Source organism: Helicoverpa armigera, chromosome 15, assembly GCF_030705265.1.
Source record: "Helicoverpa armigera isolate CAAS_96S chromosome 15, ASM3070526v1, whole genome shotgun sequence".
Taxonomy (NCBI): Eukaryota; Metazoa; Arthropoda; class Insecta; order Lepidoptera; family Noctuidae; genus Helicoverpa; species Helicoverpa armigera.
In genome coordinates, this window is record NC_087134.1 from 10,136,734 (window position 1) to 10,149,775 (window position 13,042).

Below are 13,042 nucleotides of genomic sequence, written 5' to 3' on the forward strand. Positions count from 1 at the left end.
ACTACCAACATTCTGCGGTCACAGTTATGTAGACACTTAGATGAAGTTCAGAACATTCGATCCCACATCTTGGTAGTACAATCGAACATGATTGGTGTTCACAAGTTACAGACTTACTTGTAACACGCTAACTTTGAATTCTCGGAAGATTTTCAACTGAAACCTGAGTTCTCAATATTTTTGACGAAGTTAAACAAGAAATGCCGCATTGTATAGCCAAATTATTTGAAATTAAATAATGTAATTAATATAAAAAAGTGTGTTTACTTACACCACCACACTTAATTTAAAAAAGTCGTGGTGGCCTAGTGGGCAAAGAAAAAAAAGTCGTGGTGGCCTAGTGGGCAAAGAACCAACCTCTCGAGTATGAGGGCGCGGGTTCGATTCCAGGTCAGGCAAGTACCAATGCAACTTTTCTAAGTTTGTATGTACTTTCTAAGTATATCTTAGACACCAATGACTGTGTTTCGGATGGCACGTTAAACTGTAGGTCCCGGCTGTCATTGAACATCCTTGGCAGTCGTTACGGGTAGTCAGAAGCCAGTAAGTCTGACACCAGTCTAACCAAGGGGTATCGGGTTGCCCGGGTAACTGGGTTGAGGAGGTCAGATAGGCAGTCGCTTCTTGTAAAGCACTGGTACTCAGCTGAATCCGGTTAGACTGGAAGCCGACCCCAACATAGTTTGGGAAAAAGGCTCGGAGGATGACTTACACCACAGCAATAAGTAGATTGTAGCGTGATCCATTCATCCAAAAGATCATTCCACCCAAAAGAACCATCACTGGATCTTAAGAATTTCTTACGAGGGTAGTTTATTTTCTCAAAATGTACTTATACAGTACCTATGGGTAAACTATAAATCTGAACAGCTAACCAGTTGCCCGATACTGAAGATTTGTTATCAATCTGCAAGTTCATTCTAATATCTATGGTCGGCAATCTGATATCTCCTTATGCGAATATCTAAATAACTCTTATCTCAAATATGTAGATTTTTTTTCATCTGATTCCATCATATTTTTTCTAATTCACAAAAGAAACTCCGTAAGTATGGCAATTTCAAACTTGACAGATTAGCAAAATCTAATAGGTCGCATCAGCATATTAGCAAAGGACTTTCTTACCTAGCTATTTAATTAATTTGTGCCTTGAAAACTTTGAAAGGTCAAGTTACTTAACCTAACTGACGACTAAGCTAGCTTATGGCTTAACACACTAACCTAATTATACTTCCTACTAATATTATAAATACCTACGAAAGTTTGTAAGGATGTAGGTATTTTGTTTTTTTCCCTTTCACGGTATAGCCCGTGGATGGGCTTAGATGAAACCTATGTACTCATACATATACCTATGCCACTATTTATCCATATTCAGTAATTCCCTCGGGTGGATGCAAGTCATACAATATGACAGCTAGAACAGTAGGCACCTACCAAGGTATTACTTAATTTCATCTCAGTAGAACAAAATAACTTAAAATTGTGTCGGAATTAGTTCGAAGCACCAATATCGAGGTATCTGTAGAAAGTTAGTAACTCTTGACGAGTTTTAAACTAGATTAAGACCTGCAACGATTGGCTCTTAACTAAATTAAGTGGAAACTGGAAGCTTTGAACGGTTTGATACCCGTTTGGAATGAAATGGAGATATCTGTTGCAGTCTGTTATTTATTAGTTTCGCTAGTCATTTCAAGTTTTAGAGTATTTCAGAAGTCTTTTAGATTTAACACACGTGAAGACGCCACAAAGAGCTTAGAAGAAATGCATCCATCTCATACCATTTTCCTGGATCACATGTGGGTATAGAATAGGCAGAAATAAAGACACTGATGTCAAACAAAAATGTTATAATTTCCATTCACTGTTAAGATTGTCTGTGGTTAACTTCAATGCAATCGTCAATCAAACGGGATTGATATCAATGACTCTCAATAAGTGGAATTAAAATAAAGCCGACCGTTCGAGTCCCCTAGGACCCGTACTTCCTGTCAATAACTTGCGCCAATTTGTCTGACTCCAGGGCATTCAAAACATGTAGTTAGATGAATGAATGTATCTAAAATAGGACTACTAAGAATAAATAGTGAAGAAGATAGGGTGAATTTTATCTAGATCCATTTCTTCAAAATTGCCAGTTCGTTCTTCATGAATGCATTGTTAATAAATAAGGCTAAGTGCACGTTATCAGAACGAGTGTTTAATACTTAAAGACTCCACCCACAAGATTATCTACCAGTCTGATAAACGTAACTAAATATTGCATTGCAAGCCGCCCTTTTTGCACGAGACCCATAATTTTACTAAATGTTCTTTTTAAGGTCACTGCTGCCATTATGATAATACGGTAGACTAAAAGCTAGACTAACATTAGGGTCGTCGTCCTCTGGAATTTAATACCCGCTTTCCCACCGAGAATTTTAGCTAGACAATATAACATTATCAGTGTCTCCGAGTTTCACTGGCTGACGGCTAAAACTAATTAGGATCACATTACGGTATATGTAATTGCATGCGAAATGTATGAGGAATATGTACTTCAAAGGGTAAATGTAAATTAATGATGTAAAATGGATAGCCCCAGGCATTTCAACGTATCCTTCTTTAATTAGACCTGACCTGTGACCTGAGTTACTTACATAACTATGGCCTACCTACACCGTCAAAGAAGTGATAATAATTCTACCTAATTTCTTTACTCTTTAATAAATTCTGTACTGGAGTCTAGGGAAGCTTAGTAGCACGTACGAACAAAAGGCATATGTGCGTTCTGTGCAATTATGCACGCTACACACAAAAGGTAAGTTAAGTGTACTTTTACCGTTAATCGCAATAAACGACGTAATGCTGGAACTTTGCAGACACGCACTTACGCTGTCATAAAGTTCTATATCAAGCAGAGTGGCAGAAATAAATGTGAGAATTATACCTAGGTATTTGCTTTCGTATTATTGACGTAGGTTCTTTAAATACCAATCTAGTAATTAAGCCTACGATGTCATTGAACCTACAATGAAAACAGGACATCTAGGTACATGGCAAAACAATAGTAGGAAGCGAAAGAATGACTTTTCCTACGGCTTTTTTTTTGGACCACCTTCCCAATGTGCGAAAATAATAGTTCCGACTCCGAGGAGAGTGCAGTAAGTATTAAAAGGTTTCCGATCCAATCCGATTGAGATAAAGTTATCGGTTGAACTTCAAAAGTTCATTAACTATTTTCAACTGGGCGCTTGGAATAAGACTGAAATAACATTATTCTTTTATTAGATTGAAAAAGTATATGTAATTATTTGTCGCGAGTTATTACATACTACAAATAAACATCAAACTTTTAGTAGATAACCGCGACCTATATACGAAATTATCTCGATGCTTCCGGCAGCCAGGAGCCGAATAGCCGGCTGTCCGCACAACGATACGAGTTCCAATGATTATACTGACAAACTTACTTTGTAGCTTTTGAGAAAAGTTAACTCAAAACTTTTACACAATATGAGTAATTTTTATCGTAAATTGTTTTGATTAAACAGCTGTGAACTTTAAGAATAGATCGTTGACTTTGACCTAACGGATTCATACGAGCTATACCTTCATAAAGATTTGTACACAGACTCCGAAGCCGCATAAAGTCCGAATTTCAAAATTCTTTCGTCCACTAGAAAGTTATCCCTGATGTTTTATGTGCAAACAACACGCGTGCATGAGTAGTTCGTGTAAAAGGAAACTAGCTGTAGTTACTAACGCTACTACCAACTACTACAACACACGGATAACAAAAAGAATGACTAATTGTTATGTTATGGTAACAGTCATCATAAACGCTCATTATTACGTCGTTACCGCAGTTAAATGTACTCGCTATTCATCATTACGACACCCGCTAAATCAAAACAGGGTCACCAGAGAACGTATGGAAACGACTGTGGTAAAATTAGTGAATGCATGCATGTTGGCGCACCGCCACACACTCACCGGCGATCCCAATAAAACAGTGACTCACGCCTTTATCACTCGCAGATATTACGTGTCATATCACCAAATATACTCAATATTTACCTCCTATAACTTCTAACTTAACTCACACCAAAATGGCGACGTAAATAAAAAGAAAACAGATGTTAGCAACATTTTAATATATATTTTTATTGAAATGAATCCAATCATACATTATCTTGGATTTTTAATGTACGTTCTTTATTAAAATAATTATAATAATTACAAAATAATCCTTATTGGCGTTACAATTATTACACATTATATAAAAAAAAAGTTACGCATCATTCGCACTCTCAAAGCCATAATATGGACAATAATTCTCTAATTTTATTATTTTCTTCACTGCATTAGTTACCGTTTGAGCAACACTCCAATTTTTATTTATTGTAAATTGAAAAATATTGAATATCTTGTGCTCTACACTCATAGACGCTGCTTTAAAGCTACGTGGACAATTTGTTAAATAAACTACAATTAAATGCACCATTGGAGACCTTCTATGTACCTTTCCTGAACAATTGTCATATAATACTCTGTTATGCAAGCAATATCAGAAATAATACTGAGTATACAACACATGGAGAAGTGGATGGATTAAATGTTTAAATACATGCACGAGTTAAGTTTTAACATCCATAACTAGGTATTATGGTAATTTAATATTTAAATCTTATTGTAATTGACATGCGTCTTTTCAATAATCACAAAAAGCTAAATCAATGAATGAACAGTCATCATATTGCTTACACAACAACCAATCATCCCCGAAGAGCAAATAAATTAATGGATCAAGTGTGACGTCCAGTCAAGTCCTACAGATCTAGTCGGGTGTAAACTTTGCCCACACCTAAGTACAACTTTATTCCGTATAATCTCTTGCTAGCAACAAAAATGGACACAAACTCGTTGATCAACCTCCCGTGACTTATGAGAGCGTACTGTCCAAAAATAAGCCGCATTCAGACACTTCGCTATTCAATAATTATTCCGTACTGAGTGTAACAAAATGCAATAAAATTTAACAGTTAAGATAGCGATTTCTCTATATATTCATAGATAAATACGCGCCAGGGCCCGCCGCGACGACACCCCGGCGCCCGTAAACATTTGAACAAGATTTACTCTTACGCGAATATGTACAGGCGTGGAGCGGCCGCTGCGGCTCAGAGCGCAGCGGCGGGACATCATTGGCTCTTGAGCTCCTTACCGATCGTGTAAGAGACGAGCCGCGCCCAGTCCACCTTGGTGCGCATCACCGGCAGCTGTCGCCGCAACGCCTTGAACGTGGTATCACTCATGGTCTTGTAGTTGTCGGAGATGGCGGTCTGGTACGCGTTCTCCGCGTCGCGCACCAGCCGCTCGAACTCCTTGGCGGTGGCCGCCTCGCCCGTCGCCGTCACGGGCGCGCGGACCTCCTTCGAGCTCACCAGCTGCACGTTGCCGTCCTCGTAGTAGTGCACCTGCACCCGCAGCATGCCGCGCAGCTCGGCCGCGCCCGCGCCCACCGTCAGCGACCACACGGAGCGCCATCGCCCGTTCCAGTAGTTCTTCGGCTGGAACTGGTGGTCCTCGATGCAGGCTACAAGTTGTACAGCACCTGTGTCGAGTGTGCGCCCCACTACTAAGCTAGCGCCGTGCTTGAAGTGCGCGGCTACGTACGCCGTCAACTCCTCGTCGAGCGCCGCCCGCCAGGGCTCCGCCACTCGGTCAGGCTCGTAAGGTTCATACTCTGACGCTTCTTTACGCAAGTGGTCAAACTTAAAGGAACGTTTGGAGCGGGGGTCGAAGAATCTCCCGCCGCCGAGCTCATTGTGGTCGGTTATGAGCGTGTGGAGTTCCGAGCCTTCGAGGCGCACGGGCGTTAGTTGATCCTTATTGTATTGCGCGAACGCTCCGCTCGCGCCTTCTTTTAGAAGGGTGTCATTATTTAGTAGAACCCTTACATCGTTAAACACTTCATTAAATTCTCCAGGAGGCGAATGTAATATGAAATCTGAAACGATTCTAACTTTTTCTTGATCACTAATCACTTCGTCACCGTCCGCCGCCATTTTTGATACTTTTGACACTAATGACGGAATGTCGGAACGGCAAGAATTATCGCATTAGATGCGTTCGTAACATTTATCAGTTATTTTTTTATTGTGAACCTTGTAATTTCATTTGAAAAGCAAAGTACAATTTTTAAGATACATGCTTTGTTACACTACAAAGCATGTATCTTAAAAATTGTACTTTGAAAAAAAAAAGTGAAAAAAAAAAGTTAGATGAGAATAAAATGTGGATTGAAAAAATTGTGTATGCATTGACATATATTCTAGCGATAGACAAGAACATCCATACAAATAATTTACCCGCTTATGTCGCTGTCGTCTGTTGACATCTCGTTGACGTATTGTGACATGTAGTCATCCTCATTGATGTTAATTGCTGAAGTGTCGCTCGTATTTTGCCTACATTTTTCATTACTCAAAAAGTTTATATCTAAGTGAATTCAAAATCATGTAATATATCAAAAAGTTTATTTATATCTAATTGAATGCAAAATCATGTAATATATTAAAACCAGGAACTTATTTTTAGAGTTTTTAATATTAATTACGATGTTTTTTTTCTTAAGAGGGCTATCACAAATTTTCGCGAATTTAATTATTTTTTCTTGAAAGTAAGAACATACCATGACAAAGTGAAGTCTGTTTTCATTGATATTTTACCTACTGCCAGTTTTATGGCACATCTGTTTCTGCACGATTTTCTTAATCCATAATTTAAGATGGCGGGCGGGAACAAATTAATGCATATTTGTAAAATTGAATTATAAATGAAAAGTATGATATACAAGCGTTGTAATAGCATGAACAGCGTGTAATTTTACTAACTTGACTCTCGAATAGTTTATATGTGTAAGTTTATACCTTGATATGTATTATCTATTTTATAATTGTCGTTTCATAGACATCCATCTGACGCAGGCGTCAAAATCGCTCTGATTTGCCATTTTGGGCACTGCATAGTCTGCACTGCAGTTCAGTGTGGTAAGCTTTTTGTTCGGAACGTTCTATCTAGTACGTAGTACATATATATCGATGTGTGTATGCAATGCAATGTTTCAAATGTCGTTAAGATCAGTGGCAGATTCAGAAACAGTGTTTATAAAGTTTACTATCGAAAATATGAAATATGTTCTATTCGTAACGCATTAAAGTTAAAATTATATTTTTCTCTTGCTTACTTCCTTATCTTGAATCTTTCTTGTACAAAATAATTCTTGCACAAAACTTTTTAAAATAATAAATGGCATTTCATTAGTCGTATGACGTCGTAGGATTATTCGTAAACAGTCTTCTATTATTTGTCAATTTTGACTGATAATTGACATTGTAATTTTGACAGTTCATGGAGTTCACGCACTGTGTTGTGTAACTATTTTGCAAAAAATATATTAAGTACCACAATGAGCCAGCTATTAAAATATAAATACTATGACACCCCCGAGGGGCAGGACATCTTTATGAAGACTTTCGCGGCTTCCAAATATGCTGCGCTCTCTGGTGTGACCCTCGGTACGCTGGATATCCTAATGTATTCTCATCCCAAAGGTTTTGCAAGCACCGTAGGAAGGATGGCATGGTTTGTGGGCCCCCTTGTGGGCATGGCTGCGGGATTCACAGTGACCACTAATGCTGTGCAGAACATTCGAGGAAAGAACGATAAGTTGAACTATTTCATTGGTGGTGCCGTTGCCGGCAGTATTTTCTCCGCTTGGCAGAAAGCCCCCATCCTTGCTGTCCCTGCTGCAGTCATCCTGGGTGTCGCCGGCATCGTCAAGAAGACCTCTGTTGAGGAAGGCTGGATATTCTTCCCAGACATCATCCAGGCACCCAAGTCCATTATATCAGGGAAACGTGACTTCACTATGGTTAAAGATGTTGATGAGTTGAAGAACTGGACTGCAGGTAATCACTGACACTGTAGTACATAGTTTATGTTAGCTTATTTATTTATTTACAAATTTTTGTACACACACATAATTAAATAAAGAAAGATGACAGGAAAGAAAGAATTTACAAAGGACCGGATTTACAAAGGAATGCAGATTAGCATCTTGTGTAAACAAATTATTAAATTGACTTTATTGTACGATGTGAGAGTGTTTTTCATAAACAAAAAAAAATTGGTATCAGCAGTAGTCTCCTGGTTTTTCCTCCCCTAATAATTACCATCATCTCTTGTTGCAGGTTCTAAGTAAATGAACATCAACAGATAGGTCCACATCAGGATTTAGTAGAATGTAAATAAGATCAACCATTATGTTATTTAATTGTTTAAGTATAACAATAAATCAAGTCTTGTACTTGTTGGTTTTATTGCTCTCCTCTGTAATAATTCCAGTACAGTTAAAATATTTAAAGAACAGTTTGCAAATTCTATGGACCCTGGGCCATCAGTAGTACCTAGGTATGTTGGTGTTTATGGATATATGGTCCTATAATTACTTTTCTGAAGTTCTATCACAGTAGTGAACTTCAAAACTGAAAAAAAAAATGTTTGTTTCTGAACTTTTCTAATTTTCTGGCACCCAACTCAGGTACCAGATATGACTTACTTGAGTTCTTACTACTCATAACAACTGTTGAAGATGTAATTTTGTTGAAGTAATATGCAAATATATTTTTCCCAAATGTCCATGGAATGACATAGATAGTCAAAGTTATTCCTTATTAGTAAAGCTAGAGCTATCATTTGATACCACTTTCAAGACTGGCCACAGATAGCCCAGGAACACCAATTCTTTTTCAACCTATCACCAATTTAGTTTACCTCATTGGGAGCTAGTAAACAAATAAAACACAAATTAATTGAGTCATTTTTATTTTCTTACAATCAAGACTGTAACCAAAAGGAGTGACAAATCAATCCTATTTTTTTTTCAATTCATAGAACTTCCAACAAATTGTTTTTCGTTTATAACAAACCTTCTTTCTCCTTTAGTCACCTCCTTGCTTACAACTAAAAAACAGATTTAAGCATAACATAACAAAAATGCTACAGTATAAATGTAAAATTATTACATATTCCTCATTATTTAATACTGAAATTAGTAGTTTTATAATATTCATCAATAATATTGAGTTAATCATGTTTGTACACTTAAGTGCAATTAAACCAATTCATCATTTTGCGTATTAATTATTCCTGTAAAAAATAACACACTACAAAATAAGCAAATAACATTATTTCCCCTTGTTTCCATATAACAAAAATAAAATTTGATAGAAAAATAAAAGGAAACTGTCACGATATCCCTTAAATGCATAATTATAACTATCAATATAGGTTCACACAGGTGCAAAAATTTCATTATTATTAATATATATTTATTCTATTACACTAAACACCCAATTCGTAGGAGACAAGATAATTTGGGGCATCCCTATTAGTATACTTACTGGCAAAAAAACTGCACAGTATATTGAGCTTCAATTTAAAATTTCTTCATACTAGCTAATCCATAGACCTAGAATATGGTCTCAATCAAAAACTAGAACTATCCAAATTAAATTACCGATAATGTCATGACTATGCTACATTTAATTAAAAAAGATACATGTCATGTCCAATTTTTCTCTAGTGGTGCAGTTTTTTTGCACTGCAGTTTAAACATAGACATTTAAGTACATAAGATAATCGATTACCTATAGGTATTAATAATAAAATTTGGCTAATTCAGACTGGTAAGTAATGAAAGTATCGTATAAAATCGGCCAATAAACGGCTGAATACGCTAAGAAGCCTGAAGTAATGTTTGGCACAAATTATCGAACACTTTATATAATAAATTCGTATATTAATATGTAACAGATTATTTAATATTGTGAATGTGTTTAAATGTTTCTGAGGACTCTCTAGATTTCAGTTACATGACTGGGAATAGTATTATTTTCAAGGAAGACTGGACTGGTATGTTGGCAACTCTAGAATGCAATGACAATCTTTATAAGGGGCTGCCAAGTATAAAAAGAGAATTCAAACAAATAATATGTAACGATATTTATGTTTATGAATTGTGAATCATATCATATCAAAATTGTGAATAGAAATATTAACTATTGTAGAATATAAATAAAGGTCAGAAAAAAGTCGCCCAGAAACATCTAAACACACAAAAAATTATCCCACTTTAATAACAATAATAAAAAAACCGTCAAAGCGAAACTCAACGACAAATAGAATGAAATATACACCTTCAACAACATAGACTAGGAAGAGAAGCATAGACAAAATAAATACACAAATAATCGCTTACCACAAACAAAGTAGTTATTTTTAATGTTATGTTTTGTGTTTTTGTGTTATAACAAACTTTACCCTGGTATGATCTGGACAGAATATTTAAGAAAAGACATTTAATTTAATTATGGACATGCTTTATAATGCAGAGTATATATTTTTTTATGGCAAGACCTTTTTGGACAAGGAACAGTGTTGCCAATATATCATTAGATATATCACCAAAAATACTAAAGAGGTTGACCTGTACTTGAATAATTTCACAAAAAAAATCAATTTCTGTCATGTCCTAACCATTATAATAGACTTTAACTCACTAGCGTAAAGTACAAATTGCTTCGCCATCCAAAACCTTAACACATAGTCACAAAACATAACTATAGTTACAGTTTGTGCCAAATTAATTTGCAGTTCTGAAGTTAGCCATTTGATCCCTTACGCTTTTTTTTCATACAAGCTATGCTTATCCAAAGTTGGCTGCCTAACTTCACAATAGTAACAAAAGTTATGATAACTTCACACTACTGCGAATGGCGTCAAATAGCTAACTTCACAATTGCAAACTTATTTGGCTTACTATACAAGGAGTATATAAATCTATCAGTACTTCACTCTGTCTTGTTTCCCTTCTCCTTCTGTTCCTTATGCTCCTTCTGGTCGGGTACTTCTTCCTCTTCTTCCTCCTCCTCAATTTCTTCAACTTCTTCTTCAATCTCTTCAACCTCTATCTCTTCTTCGATTTCCTCTTCCGATTCGTCTTCTTTCTGTAAAATCAGATGAATTTATTTTGAATTTATCTTATACTTCTGATAGTAAGACACTTTTTTTTGTCATAATCAGTTTTTTTATCGTCCCACTGCTGGGTTGCGGGGTCCTCTCACAAAGAGAAAGATTGAGCCTTAATCAAAACGCTCTCTTAATGTGGGTTGATCATAAAATAGAACTAAAATGTAGTGTGTATAGTTCTCGCCAATCTTTTTGTCTCACTCGCAGGAGTCGCACTGAAACCATTTAAGGTAAGAATGTTATCTTACCTCGGCATTCTGTGTGAGAGCGCTTGCCGTTGTGAAGTCGTCCAGTGTCGATTCTGAAATCATATTACAGTCACAAGAATATAGTTTGGTAATACATTTGTTAACATAAAAGTACACTTAAGTGGGCAGTATATTTTTGTTTTGTATTAATAGTACCTATACTGTACTATTGTTTGTTTGAGCGCTCTTATTTCCAGAAAAACTTCCAGTATAAGGTAGGTAGCCCGTTTGTCGAAGAAAGCTAATAGGCTACTTTTCGGGACGCAGTTAAAATAGTTGGTGGAAGGTGGTGTTATAAATAAATATAGAACAGACCCAGATCTCTCTCAGGCGTGTCGCGGGGCGCGTCTTGTATCAGCGATAGCGTCATCTTGCCGCTAACCACCATCTGTGAAAAAATAATAACATAATACTAGATAATATAGAAAATATAAAGTAAAGTAGTCGCAGTGCTGAGCCACTGTTGCGAGGTTTTAAGAGTTACTGTATACTTAAAGGATTCCAGAAGGAGTCAATATGAGGTTTAATCAGTAAAATCTGATACTCCGTCCCATTTTGCCCACAGCAGAAGGGGTCAGTTAAGGATTTCCCACCTCAAAACAGTCATCCGGTTTTAGGTATCAGGATGGCGAATATGTCGGATGGCGCAGGTGTGCAAAAGTAAGATGGTGAAGGTGGGCAGAAGTGGCAATTTAGTTACCAGTCCCCAAAAACAAATACTTGAGATTGACAAATAAAAATAATACTCTTATTACCGGCGAGTGCTTGGTGGGCTTGGGCCTGGCGGCGGTGTTCTCAGCGAAGTCGGCGACGAGCACGCGCGACTGCTGCGGGATCTCCGTCTCCAGGTAGATCGCCTGCACCTGCTCCGCCTCATGCTGTGAATGAGGAGTAGTTTCAACTGGTGTACTATAGACCAATGACATGTATGACCCAGACTTTGTCGGAAAAATCTTCGGAAACTGTCCGACCTTTACAGTTCATGATGAATTTCGACCTCATGGTATTTGTTTTCTGACACTTGCGCAAATATTAGACATTGAAATAAAACTAGTTTGACTGATTTTATCGTGGTTATATTAATATTATTTAATCTCAACGTTTCGGATCCTTTACAGCATCCGTAGAAGTAGTCTCATTGTATTTGCTTGTCTTTACGAAAATTTGCTTAAGTTGGGTCATAGATGTCATTGGTTGATTGTAGGTACATGTGTGCGTGTGTGTTGTGTCGTTGTGTGCACGAACTTGGTGCATTGTTTTTGTAGTTGCATAATCATTTATGCCTCACACATGGCTCTCTTTGTTTCCTCCCTAGTCTCGACTATGTCATACTGTGACTGTGGCAAACCAGTAACTGTGTTGCAGTGGTCAAGTGGTAACTTGGTTCTGCTCGCGGTTTCACCTGCATCCTGAGGACACTTTTTCCCTTACCCGGATGGGGATAGTTATGTATGTAGTGTCTCCTGGTTTTAATCTATCTCCCCACAAAATCGGTTTAACCATTCTTGAGTTACATATTTAGCACGACCTTATACAAAGATTGATTTTATCAGTTCCTTCATTTGTTTAGACTAGAAGAAGATCTTTGATCTATAATTTCCTTGAAGGTTTTGCAGCCATCTCTAATCGTGCTTTTACCTACTACTTCTGCGCCCAAGTGTGTGTTATGTATGATGTGCATATTAATAACAAATGTGTACGGTGTTAGTAATAAGAGA

General features: G+C 37.1%; 3 protein-coding genes across 8 annotated transcripts in view; 1 reads left to right on the forward strand and 2 right to left on the reverse strand.

Moving 5' to 3' along the window:
- Positions 1-4,119: 4,119 nt before the first annotated feature.
- On the reverse strand, positions 4,120-6,087 carry LOC110379961 (F-actin-capping protein subunit alpha). The gene has a single exon (XM_021339806.3). It carries the CDS (start codon positions 6,048-6,050, stop codon positions 5,184-5,186), a length of 867 nt encoding a protein of 288 aa, XP_021195481.1. The 5' UTR covers positions 6,051-6,087; the 3' UTR covers positions 4,120-5,183.
- A 1,285-nt stretch (positions 6,088-7,372) lies between these two features.
- On the forward strand, positions 7,373-8,353 carry LOC110379954 (NADH dehydrogenase [ubiquinone] 1 alpha subcomplex subunit 11). The gene is made up of 2 exons (XM_021339792.3): positions 7,373-7,955; positions 8,238-8,353. Exons 1-2 carry the CDS (start codon positions 7,454-7,456, stop codon positions 8,246-8,248), a joined length of 513 nt encoding a protein of 170 aa, XP_021195467.2. The 5' UTR covers positions 7,373-7,453; the 3' UTR covers positions 8,249-8,353.
- A 619-nt stretch (positions 8,354-8,972) lies between these two features.
- The window catches only part of LOC110379952 (resistance to inhibitors of cholinesterase protein 3), a 31,727-nt gene continuing 27,657 nt past the window's right edge, over positions 8,973-13,042 (reverse strand). For all 6 annotated transcript variants that reach the window (XM_064038227.1, XM_064038225.1, XM_064038222.1 and 3 more), the window contains 4 exons: positions 12,080-12,202; positions 11,640-11,712; positions 11,325-11,377; positions 8,973-11,054 (listed from right to left, as the gene is read on the reverse strand). In XM_064038227.1, coding sequence (XP_063894297.1) covers positions 10,899-11,054; positions 11,325-11,377; positions 11,640-11,712; positions 12,080-12,202 — 405 coding nt within the window. In that variant the 3' untranslated portion in view covers positions 8,973-10,898. The remainder of the gene's footprint in view (positions 11,055-11,324; positions 11,378-11,639; positions 11,713-12,079; positions 12,203-13,042) is intronic.